Source organism: Harpia harpyja, chromosome 16, assembly GCF_026419915.1.
Source record: "Harpia harpyja isolate bHarHar1 chromosome 16, bHarHar1 primary haplotype, whole genome shotgun sequence".
Classification (NCBI taxonomy): domain Eukaryota; kingdom Metazoa; phylum Chordata; class Aves; order Accipitriformes; family Accipitridae; genus Harpia; species Harpia harpyja.
The window spans coordinates 18,783,005-18,796,313 of NC_068955.1; the positions used below are offsets into that span (position 1 = coordinate 18,783,005).

General features: G+C 35.0%; 1 protein-coding gene across 10 annotated transcripts in view; it reads left to right on the forward strand.

The window, feature by feature from the left end:
• SOX6 (SRY-box transcription factor 6) overlaps positions 1-13,309 on the forward strand; it is a 384,457-nt gene that overhangs the window by 318,896 nt on the left and 52,252 nt on the right. For all 10 annotated transcript variants that reach the window (XM_052811160.1, XM_052811166.1, XM_052811161.1 and 7 more), the window contains 2 exons: positions 431-611; positions 3,478-3,674. In XM_052811160.1, coding sequence (XP_052667120.1) covers positions 431-611; positions 3,478-3,674 — 378 coding nt within the window. The remainder of the gene's footprint in view (positions 1-430; positions 612-3,477; positions 3,675-13,309) is intronic.

The following is a 13,309-nucleotide window of genomic DNA, read 5'->3' on the forward strand; positions in this document are numbered from 1 at the left end:
TCCTTAGTTTCTAATACATTTAAAAATAAGCTACATAACTTATTTTTATAGTGCCAGGAACTTTTCAAATAGAACCGATGCAAAAGCATTACTGAGCTGCTGGAAATTTTAAATAATTCTTTGTAAATGCCCTAGGTTAATTTAGATCTCTGAAAACACATTAGGAAATTAAGCTGTAATGTGAGCTAATTCAAATTTTAATTTGGCAAAAAGAACGATCCAGCCACATCGTTAATGTAAATAGAAGCATAACACAGAGAAATTAATGAGGTTTCCTTTCATTGAATCTTAAAGGAGGCAGATAATTAGCTTCTTTTGTTATTATTGCTGGAGAATATGGTATTGTCTTCGAGGTGTAAAGTAACTGCTGCTTGCAAAATGATGTGCTCATTTGTCTTTTCCTAATAATTTTTACATTAAACTCTTGTAGGATGAAGCAGCCCAGCCACTGAATCTTTCAGCCCGACCCAAAACAGCTGAACCTGTCAAATCCCCAACCTCTCCAACACAGAACCTCTTCCCAGCCAGTAAAAGCAGTCCCGTGACAGTGACGAACAAGAGTGGCATCCCCAGCCCGCTCGGTGGATCTCTGGGAAGAGGGTCCTCTTTAGGTAACTAATCTGTCCTGGGGAAACGAGGAAACTGGCAAGTTTTCTACATGAAATCTCAGCTTGAACATGCTTACTTCTGAATTAAGTAGATATCTGGCCCTACATTTCTGTTTAAAATGGGGGAAAAAAAATTGCAGGAAAGGTTTTCAAAGAACTCTTGAATGTCAGGGTTTTGCAGGAGTAACCAAAATGATGCGGCAGTGATATGAATCTACAAGAAATACAGCAAATAAATATATAACATAAGAAATATACATACATACAAATATGTACACATAAGTGAATAGAGATGCATATATAAAATGTATAAAAGAGGTTTGTATGAGTATCTTCCCCAAAGACATCAATTGGATGTATATATGGAAAGTTAACTTTTGAATTTTGACCTCTGGATTAAACAAACAAAAAAATATCTTTGCATGCATATAGTGCCTGACTAGATACTAGGCATACAGACATAATGGCTCATGTGATTAGCATACATGCAATGCAACAGTGTAACACACCTTAAAATAAAAAAGTTTTCAAGCACTTTGTTGAACCAGGGTCAGGGAACATTCAGTATCTCCATGGTTTACAGTAAATCAGAAGCCAGGCAAGAAGGCAACTCCAAATGTGGTTTTTAGCTATTCAGTCCAAATATACTGTTCATTAGTTTTACCCAGAACAGCATTCTAAAAGAAATCTAATCCTCTGCATTCTGGCTACTAAGTTCATCTTACAAAGACCATATGCTGAATATATTCTTTTTTTTTTTTTCTTTTTTTTTTTAACAAAGACAGAAAGGCTTCAGTCCAGCCAGTTTGTTTTATTATTTGTTAATTTTATTATTCATTCATGTTTTTATTATTTGTTCACCCACTTGTCAAGATTTTGTTAATTTGTATGGTTGCAAATAGGAAATTTTTGACCTGTGTTCAAGATTCTTTAATTAAGAAATAAAGCTTATTAAGTAATGAAACAAAATTGATCTGAAAACTATGTATGAAGACTATCTTATCCAGTCAAGAAACAGAATCAAGAGCTGCAAAATGTAGGTGATCAGCCCCAAAGTTCAAATAGTAAATTTTAACAGTGACTAAATACTTACTACAGACCACTTATTCACAATCTGTAGCTCAAGTGTGCTTGTAAAATATATAGAAACACTTTTGAATAATGAACAGATATGTTAAATACATACATTAAATTTATAAAAATTATGATTTGTTCCATTCCCAAAACACTTGGGAACATCATGATCTCTGAAAGATCCTTTCTGCAGCTAGCTAGATACTCTACCTGTCCATTTATTTCCAGCTATCACTGCACTATCTAACATTAGAAAGTGTCATATCAGTTTGAAGTCATAGACCATTCCAGAGAAATGGCTAGAGAAGGTACACCTAAGGAGTGAGTATTTTTCATGTAAAGTCATAAAAACTTTTCCTCTCAATCCTTAAGTATAAAAGAAGCCAAGGAAACATTGTCAAAAACCAGCAAGCAACATAAGAGCTTTTTTGCTCCATTTTAAATGATAAATTTAGGTGATTTGGAGTCCAAGTCTCATTAAAAGTAATGCAAATATGGTTCCCAACTTAGGCTTCAGAATGGAACTTAGTTGCTGAATCAGTTCAGAGCATTGGAAATTTTACCCAGCAAGAACAATGGTTGTTCTCTAATATGTTACTTTTATTTTGGAGAGAGGTGCTTCATTCAGACAGAAAACATCACAGTTTGCATCTCTTCTCATCTAGACCACAGTATTAAATCAACTGTTTAGTCCCCAGGATAAAGCATGAGAAACCCTTAATCTTAACCTTTTTTTATTTTAAAAGAATTCAGGGTCCTTCAAGGTTGAATTTGCTATGTTTTACTCAGCTGAACTTCCATGAAGTCAAAAGAATATGAAAATTATCTTTGACAGAGAATTCCTAGTCTTAGCCTGTTTGTTTTTGTTTGGTTGTTTTTTGTTGTTGGTTTTGTTTTGTTTTATAGTGGACTGTTAGTAAGTATACAAATCTAACAAATTCAGAGCTTGTCAGGCAGATGCACAGGTCATGCACAAACTTTGATTGCTCAAAACTTCCTAGCTAGAATATATGTACACAAATCTATCCATGTGTAGAGGATACTCTCATGCAGGAACAGGAGGATCAAGTTAAAGCTTCATCACAGCAACACAAAAAAACCAGTCATCTAACAATCACTGTCTTTTGGTCTCAAATCAGAAACTGTATCTGGGGTACTCATCTTTACCTCTAGCATGCATTTTAAAATGTGACAGGAATGTTTTGTGTGAGTCTGAATCATGTTTAAAAGTTTCTCTTTCTGTCCAGAGTGATAGAAAGAAAACCATTTTTTCTCTACCAATTTAGAGCTTTATACTCATGTTAAGGTAATAACAAGGCCTGTCCCCCAAAAGTAACGGTAGGTGCTCTTTCTGAAATTGAAAGCTAAATGTCTGGAGTAATGGTTCTCTCAGTAAAGAAATTCTAAAAATTGACATAGACTTTCATGGCCAAGTAAACAAGATTTCTTTCTCCTTCTTTGTTCCTTTTATTAATACTTCAAAGGCTTCCCACTTAAGCTTCAGAATACTGTTGTCTGAAACACATATTTAACTTTGAGTCCGTGAGGATGCTCAGATACCTCTATATCAGGCTATGCCAAGACTCCAGTGGTTGTATTTATAACAGCAAAAGAAGTGCACAGGCTTATCAATCAGTTCTATAGATTAATCAAGCCTTCAAACAGACAACAATTGCCATGCCTCCGCCTTTTGCAGTTGTTAATTGGGTGCCACTTTAACAGTATGAGAGCTGAGTGCTTACCCCTGATTCTAATTTGGATAATTACTTAAATAAAGTGTGTTCTCTGTTTATAGATATCCTTTCCAGTCTTAATTCACCTGCCCTGTTTGGGGACCAGGACACAGTAATGAAAGCCATTCAGGAGGCTCGAAAAATGAGAGAGCAGATCCAAAGGGAGCAGCAGCAGCAGCAGCAACAGCAGCCGCATGGTGTTGATGGAAAATTGCCCTCCATGAATAACATGGGTCTAAACAACTGCAGGAATGAAAAGGTAATGTCTCCTATTGCCACAAAGTCTGTCATTCATTCTTCTTTTCCCTGCAAATAGCTTCTTATTTTTATACAAAATTTCTTTTTAGAGCTTTTAGCCATCTCTGATTTCACATTAAATACACCTTGTCACTTCACGGTGCTGTGCTACAAACTTCTCTACATTTACCTGACAGCATTCAAAAACAGTCCTGTGCACTCATGTGATTCAGCTGCAAGCAAGCATGCATGTAACAACATGGAAAAGCTACCACTGTTTGTGGCCACTAGATTTTGAATTGTGCTTTTGAGAATGATTGGATTGATAAATATGGCAAAAAGGCCAGTTATGTACTAGCATGGTTGAGTATTACAATGCTATTGAATGTATCTGAGTGTGCTTGAATCTGTGACTCAGCTGCAACAAGGTATTGAGGCTCAAAACAGTGCTTTTGGCTCTTAGTTTTAATGAGATCAAAGTTCTTTGTTGAATCTTGGCTGTAGTTTCCAAACACTAAAATGAAATGGGGCACTACAATAAAATGGTAAATGAGAGAAAGTGGTGAGAGAACATGACCAGTGTTGGACTGAGCAGGACATTATTCAGTTTACAAAATAGCAAGCTGGGATCATATCCGAAAGGTGAGGAACAGTTTCTAGCACACACACTTTAAGGACCGCTCAGAGGACAAAAAAGTCTCTTAGAAAGTTCTTCGTATCTGTGTTGTCCTGCACTGTGGCCTTTCCAAGGTCTACAAGATCTGCTCCAGGGGCAGGTCTCTCTGTGTGTAACAGAGGCAGTGAACACTGAATCAGGTAATTGGCTGAGCTGTACGGCAGGCCTTCTGATGAAGAATCCTTCTCTGTTAGCTTCCCTAGAGGTGGCTTATGCTGCAAAAAATACAGCACACAAGTTATTTTTCACCACTGACACAAAATCAGTTATATACCACAATACTTATTCCAGTTAACTAGGAAGGGGAAAATATTATCCCAGTAATCACTATGGCATTGGCAAATAGGAACAGTTATGATGCAATTTAGTAATGAATGAAAACTGACACATTCATTAGCCTATAAAGCAACTAGAGTTTCAGACTATTTGCTGCACCAAAAAAAAAAAAAAAAAATTAAAACCCAGGTGGCTTCCAATGCCTATAATTCATTAATGAAAACTCTGTGATATATCTGTATATTAGAAGGTAGGTTCTTTCTATCTTGGGGGAGGGAGGCAAGGTTGTGTTATACTCCAAAGACTAACAGGAATTTTTAGTCCGGGTTGAGTATAAGACTCAGCAGAATATTAACTATATCTTAAACTGTGAATTTGATGATAGTATAATCTTTTCTGTACCCACAAGGGAATACTCAGTGAGTAAGTGGATTGTAGCAAGGCATGGAAAGGCAAAGAAATGTTGTAAACAGACCCATCAAAGATTGATACATACCTTTTAATCTACATTTTATATTTTTGCTTGATAAGTTCTTTATGGTACTCAAAACAAGAGATTTGTTAAATTGTTGCCATGCAGGATTAACAATGCTTTTACAATTCAAATTCAGAGGCTCATAAATATTTATTTCTGCTAGTGTTAGTTTAAATGTCAGCATTGAAAAACTCATTTAATACAGATTGGTACTGTGAAAAACTATAGAAATTAATAACTGATCAAGCAGGCTGTGTTCAGACAACACTTTAATTGTAAAGTCAGTGTTTGTCTTAACTAACTAAGAGGTAGGGTACTAAAGCCCAAGTTATAAAAATAAAATAAATGTCACACCTATGATCAGTATTGAGAGTTTATAAAATTATGCTTATTTTAAAATATATTTTATGAGTTTCAGTGGCTTGACATTTAAAAATATCTAATACACTATAAGGGCTATTAAAAGAATTCTTAACATTTGATCTGACTTTGAAAAGTAAGTATAAAAATGGCATCCACTTACTTATCAGGTCTGCTCCCTGAGGATTTTCAGTACCATGTTTACGTCTTGTATTTGATTTAACAAGTTTCTATTTCGTCTTTCACCCTTTAAAGCAGAGTCAGTAAATATTTCAGTGAATAATCTGAAATTTCTTTTTTGTGCCAGTTACTAGCAATACACAGATTGATGTACAGCTTCCAGATTGAGGTTATACATCAGGCAGTCAGAGGAAAGAAATTTTTTTTACTTGCAAATGTAGCAGAGTCAATTGGAACTCTTTAACTAATATAAACAACATCATTCTCAAATGCCATCTTTTATGGGGAGACTTTTCATGGTAGCACTTGCAACTTTTAAAGCCTAAGAATAAAACAGCAGTAAGGAAATCTGTTGTTAAATCTCTCGGTGCCCTTATATAATCCTGCTGGGTTTATTTATTGTAGCATGTGCTATAGAGTGAACTATTAAGGCAGGAAAAAGTTGTAATATGTACTCTGGTTTTACCTTTGGTATGCTAGTCTGTTATCCTTGCTCTGTAGATGCAAGAAAAGGCAGGGTTTACAAAAGAATGGGATATAAATCAGTCATTTTAAATGATGATATATCCCTACTCTCTATCCTAAAGAAAATAAAAGAATTGTCAGTCATGAATACTAAGGGAATGTATTTATATTTTATAGCAAGTATAAAATACATTAAAACCAGAAGCATCCTTTGCACAAACAGAATTCTAGAATACTCTTCTTTTCCCCTTTACCCTCTGCCTTTCAATTTTTACATTATGATATATTTCTTTTACTCTGAAAATGATGAGCAACATGATCAAAATGGAGGGGGGAAGGAATGATAGATCACTTCAATTAGAAAAACATGATTTTGAAGTAATTGTATGCCAAGAAGACTGTGTATAGTTTCTGTCATAATCCCAGCAAAGCTTTGATAACATAGTTCCAATTTTGGATTGGTTCCTTTTGAAGAATCAGGACCCTATGTTTTCAGGACCAAATTTTCAGAAATTGGCTTCAGGTAATTAGACTTGTATAAATGAGTAGCTAGAAGCCGGCACCAGAAAAAAGATGACAAATTAATTGCCTGCAGCTGGTTTAAAAAAGCTATTGAGTTCTGGTCAGTTACTGGTCTTCAAGTTCAGATAGCTGGTAATAGTTTGTTGTGCAAATGATTGCGCTTACAAAATTATGTACATAGCTTCAAAGCCTGGGCTCAGGCCTTTTTGAAAATGTGTCATTTAAATCTCAGAAAGCTTTGTATTTGGTTAGAGACACAGAATTGAAAATTGCCTCTGTTCATATTCTGATGTTCAAAAAAATCTCCTACAAAGCTTTAAAAGTGCTCACAGAGATTCACTCATCAGAAAAACCAAAACAAAAACATGCAGCAGCACTCTGGCATGGTCCAACTTTGTCATTTGCTAAAGCATTAAGGTTAGGCTGTACTTTTGAGATAATACCATTCTATGGACATCTACAATTATGGAGTTATTTCAGTTTGTGTACAGTTGTGGGTTAGGGTATGCAGGTAAGCACCATGCAGCTGCTCGCTCACTCCCCTCCAGTGGAATGGGGAAGAGAATCAGAAGGTAAAAGTGAGAAAACTTGTGGGTTGAGACAGTTTAGTAAGTAAAGCAAAAGCTGTGTGCACAAGCAAAGCAAAATAAGGAATTCATTCACTACTTCGGTAGGCAGATGTTTAGCCATTTCCAGCAAAGCAGGGCTTCAGCACGTGTAACAGTTATTTGGGAAGACGAATGCCCAAATTCCAAACACTTCCCCTTTCTCCTTCTTCCCCCAGCTTTTATTGCTGAGCATGACATCCTATGGTGTGGAATATCCCTTTGGTCAGTTTGCATCAGCTGGCCTGGCTGTGTCCCCTTCCAGCATCTTGTGCACCCCCAGTCTCCTCACTGGCAGGCTAGCATAAGAAACAGAAAAGGCCTTGATGCTGTAGAAGCACTTTTCAGCAATAGCTAAAACATCCCTGTGTTATCAGCACTGTTTTGGTCACAAATCCAAAAGTCAGTGCCATGCGAACTAAAATTAACTCTATTCGAGCCAAAACCAGTACAGTGCACACAAGGCAAAAAGTCATTATAGCAGAGTTGACTTTTTCTACTCCACCTGGTGCTGATCAGGTGTAGTCTGACTGAGGAAAGGGAAGAAGTAACTGTGTCAGTGGTTTCACAGGGTAAACAGAAACACTGGGAAAGGGGAGAGAATTAGGAAAAGCCAGAAAATAGGCTACACACCTCTTTCCATGTGGTACAAGCAAAAGTAAAATCATACAAAAATTGGCTTTGTTTAGAAGATATGACTTTTTTCCAGTCAAGCCATGTTTACCTTCAACAGAGTACTTAAACAAAATTTGCATTGCTAGAGGTACTTGTATTTATTTTAGTATTTTGAAGTAGCATGATTGCCTTTAAGATTTTCCCTGATTTAAGGCTTTAAATGAACCTGAAAATGCTATATAATTTGTAAGATAACTGACATTATTTTTAAAAGGACCAGATCCTATCTTTTTTGTGCATAAAGCATGAAAACAGTGACAAAAACAATTCAGAAAATCTTTGCAGAAAAAATATAGGCAGAAATGTGTTCATTTCATTGGAGAAAAATATATGAACTCAAGATAAATATATACACAATTAATAATCGCAACATATCTGCTGGACCCAAGGATATACCCCCACCTCCCCATTTACTTACCCATGAAGCATATTCATTGAGATGTGAGAGGAAGCAGAATTTAATATAACATTTTTATGTTTATATTCCATTCCCACTCTTTTGTAGATTTTCAGGCAACTGTGTATTTGCAGTAGGAAACCAGAATTAGACCCCAAAATAAATGACATGAGTCATCGCCTACTTCCTGAGAATTATGGTACTTTAGCACCTCTTATAATGAGCCTTTTATTCCTTTCTTATTTCTAAATCAAAGTTTTACAAGTTGAATCCACATCATTTTTCCTAATATAGACCACAGTTTGTATGCAAAATGTGTACATTCTTAAAAACATATATTATTTACCCTTGGAGATGTTACAGTCTATTGATCAAATCCATATTTAGACACTTGGATTTGACTTGATAAGCCATAACAACCCCTTTGGAGGTGTTATGGTCTGCTGTATTTAGGGACTGTTAAATATGTGGATTATTGACACAATAGAGTGTAACAACTCCTCTGGAGCTGTTACGCTTCATCATTTATATGAAGCTACTGCACATGCGTACAAACTTTGCCTGATAAAAACACTTCAGGAAGCCTTTGTAGGAAAAGTTACCAGTCACGCATAGTCTCCTTTTGACTGCCTACAGCCCTGTAATGACTCCATCATTGCATTGCTTTTTTCTAAATGCAAGCAGTACTGGATTATGTTGCCACCAGTTTTTTACTAGTTTTTTTTCTCCCCATATTTTCAGTATTATAGACAGAACAACTGCAGAAGCAGGAGTCACACTGTCTTTTCTGCAAGTGCAGGGTACTTCTCAGACAATCTCCAAGAGAAACGCCTTGTTATTAGTCATTTCTCAAATCTGTTTATTTTCTTATGTGCTTTTTTTTTTTTTTACTTTTCCAATGCAGCCTGCGTTCAATTACCTTTTCTCCTTTTACTGAAAGTAGTCATGACCACCCTTAAATTTTGAACATGAATAAATTGGTCATAAGGGCCTTGTGGATTTATAAAAATCTTTATAAGTGGTTTAGATTTGCGGGGACTGATCTGTTCTCATTTGCTTTTAGCTTTTAAGAAAAACTTCTTGTATTTTCTTTTTTTCTTTATTTTCTTATAGAAGAATATTTGTAACTAGTAAATAAGACGTCAATGCTTCTATTTCAGTCTGCTGGGAGATGTAACAGAAACTGCAAGCATTTTCAATTGGATCCTTATTTCTGTTGGTTAAATCTTATTTCTACTTGTAATTAAAGGGCAAATACCTCATAATTAGGCCAAAAAATGAATAGCAATATCAACAGCAAATGACTAGTTTTGCAAAGTTATTACTTTTATTACAGTATCATCTAGGTAGCCATTGTACCAAGTTCTGTTCTCACTGCAAATTAAGGAAGGTCCTGCCCCATGTAGCTTACACTTAGGTATAATTTAATTTAAGTTTAAATATATATATTCAGATTCTATAATAGAAAATCTGGAGCTGTATAGAGAGAAAAAAGACAGACACTGATTTACTTAAGGAACTGTTAGTGTGGTCTCACTTTCTTGCAAGATTATAGGCAATTTATTCAACTCAGTGGGAGTGTATTCCATCTGTCTAATGAAGAATCTGATTTCCACAAAGAGACACGGCAACTGGGAAGCTGTTTTTCCTGAATACGTCATTCTGCTCAGTCGACAAACCTTTCCCTGGGGAGTTTCTGAGACCTAGAAGGACGTGTTGCATAGAGACAACCTCTTTACAGTTCCATCATTTTATAACAGATAAATCACTTATCTAAGTTAAATGCCCCAGAATAGGGAAAAGTTTCAAATACAAATCCCAGCAGTCCTCATAATTCTTACAAAACAAATGTCCTTTGTACTTTACTGTGAATTTGGCCGATTTAGTAATCTGCTTGTGGCTGTACATAATATATGTAAGCGATGATTTTTTTTTTTTTTTTTTTTTATATTGGGTGTTCAAAGTTAAATTCCTAAACCTGTATTTGGGCACTAGTATTTTATTCTAAAAAACCTTTCTTTAAAAAAAAAACAAAAAACTTGTTCCAAAATTTGTTGAAACTGCAATAATTTTGCAATTTCCTTTTTAGGCTTAGGGCTTATCCTAGCTACATGAAAAATGTGCCTTCATTTTATATCAACTGTAATATTTCCTTAATAATTTTGAAAGAAAAATAGTGACTCAAGTTAAAATTTTCTAAAGTAGCTGCAATACAGGAGCCTAAGTCCCACTGAACTAGCTCTGAATATTTTACCCCAAAGCAGACAAGAGGATTTGTGACTGCATATTCAGTAAGAGTCTATTTTCAGTGAAATTCAGCAGTTTTGTATCCTTCTCTAACACTTTTTACGATAATTTGGACAATTCAGAATTTCAGCTGATGTAATACTGCCCCCTTTTATTAGAACTGGAAAACATACTGGACTTCAAATATTTAGTTTTGTAGCTGGAGAAATTCTGCTTATTTCTGCTGTTGCTTCCAATATTTGAAATTGCATGACAGGATAAAATAAAGCGTGAATTCAATTTAAGTTTATAACAATGAATGGTGGGGAGGAAAAGTAATGATTTCAAGCAATATTTTTGCAGGGTGTATTGTGTGTGTTATGACTTCCTAGGCAGCATATCACTCCAGGGAATTCCCTGCTATTTTTTCAAAAAGTTCAAGGTGTTGATGATTTTTGCTTTTGTATGAATTTCATTGTAACATGTGCTTGCCTTGGTTTTCTAAATCAGTATATTTATAGGATAACAGTGGGGCACAGCAAGCATTGTCTTTTTGTGGTTTTCTTTCTTTTATTCTTTCTATTTTGAGGTCTGATCAGGAATTAGATGCATCTTTGAATAGCTGAATGATTTTAATATCTCTCAGACACAGAGAAGTGTTGCAGTGAATTTATCTTTACAATTAGAACTTTAAAATGTAATTTGAAATTAAATTCAAAGCAGAGCATCTTGGAAAAAAGAAATTAATCCTGTGTCTCCAACCATATCTTTTAAAGAGAAATGTTTCCATTATAAACAAACAAGGAAAAAAAAAAAAAAATCTGACTTTCAGTATAACCCTGAAGCCTGTACTATATCACTAGCATTTGTAGATATCACAGGAAATAAAATCAGGCTTAGAAATTGTACCCATAGTTAAAGAAATGTTTTATCTGATCTCTGTGTATTTAGTGAGGAAGGTGATGGAAGTTGTAACTGCACATGCACAGAGGGGTCAAATACAGCCATAACACTGCTATTTGGGTTATAAGAGTTATGGCAAGAAAATACCATTGCTAATATTAGCCTCTGTAGAAGAACATAGCTCCATTATCAAAGCCAGGTTTATAATGGGAACCAGGTGCAGAAGGCTGTGGGTATGAAATCTTGTCAAGTCTGTTCCTCAAACTCAAGAGATAGAAATATTAAAGCTGCTCATGTAACGTTAACTTTGTGTCTGTATGTAATATACGATTCAGCCTTTAATTGATCACATGCTATTGCTCAAATACTACTATTTACACCTAAATATTCATACTCATGCCTACCAATATACCTACTAATTTTTTTTCAGATTTACTTTGTATGCTATATGTAGACAGACATACAAATAATGTATTTGAAATTTACACATTAAAAATACATGTTCACTGAAACTGTGGAACTGACAGTGAAAAGACAAAAAGAAACAGTGCAAAATCTCTGGCATATGTAGGTCATCTAAATTTACAGATAAGTTAGCTTTGGTGCCTGCTTACAAAGGATCCAGTTTTGCACCTATGGAAGAACTTGCTGTGCAGACCTTTGTTTTTAAGCATTTTGCTCGACTGCCTTACTTTCCAAAATTGTCTCAATAAAGTTGGTAGTTTGTGCATTTCTGTTCCAATATACTAGATGTGCAGTTAAATGCTTAGTCCCTCAAATTATGCAGAGGCTGATTAAAATAAAATCTAAATTATTTGTCTATTGATTAAAATATCAAAATCAATTAATTAAGTGAAAAATACAGAATCTTTGCAAAGCATAAATCATGGAAACCCTATAGGACTATAAATTTTAAAAAAGTTTGACCAGTCCAATAATGATGTACATACTTAAGAAACTAAAAGAAAATGCAGCGAAACGTAAAGAACCTATATGAAACATCATCATTTGAATAACTATATACACATATATATACAGGTGTGTATGTGTATATATATACACACACCATACAGTGAAGAAACTTCCGGTATTAGGTGAAGTTTTAAAGTTTTTCATGCTTCCAATTCAATTGCAAGAGCACTTGGCAATAAAATATTATTTTCAGGAAAGAAACCAGCACACTCTTTTGGTATTAATAGCTATTTTTGCATTTGAATATTGGCTAATAGAGTTTTTGCCACTACCTATTCTTAATAGTATGCTTGTATGGTCGCTGAACACATATATGGTTTTTTATTTCTGTTGTCAGGGCTACTTGAAGGGGTTGCCTAGCTGCAGGTTTTAGACCTCATTAACGATGATGATGATAATAATAATAATGGATTTGGCCCCTTTCTTCTATTGCCTTTCCAGGTCAAGAAAAAATGCCAAATACCCTGCTTTTTCACTTGCATGGGGTATTTCCTGTGAAAAGGGTAAAATCTTTGCCCTGTTTTGGTCTTCTCCCTTAAATGTTGGAGCAACAGAAAATCCCAAAGGAACAGAATTAGATTAAAATGGGTCCCGAGGGTGAATGTTGAAAAATTTACACAAACCAACAAGGATAATTTTTCCCAAAGGATGATGTTCTGCCATAAAGGATAGTGTCTTTGTGATGACTGTAACAGCATAATGATTGTATCTTCTTATGTACAATACATTTCCCAAGCTACTCAGGAGACTTTGCAGAAATATCCTGAAATGTGTTCCATGTTTTTATTCTTCTTCTCCACAAAACAATAAAGATAGGTTGAAAATTATTGTTCAAACATAAATTTGCTAGGGCAGGAATATATTAATTGATTTAACTTGTGGGTCAGAATGGCAGCTGCACAATCCTATCATATCACTTCTTCAA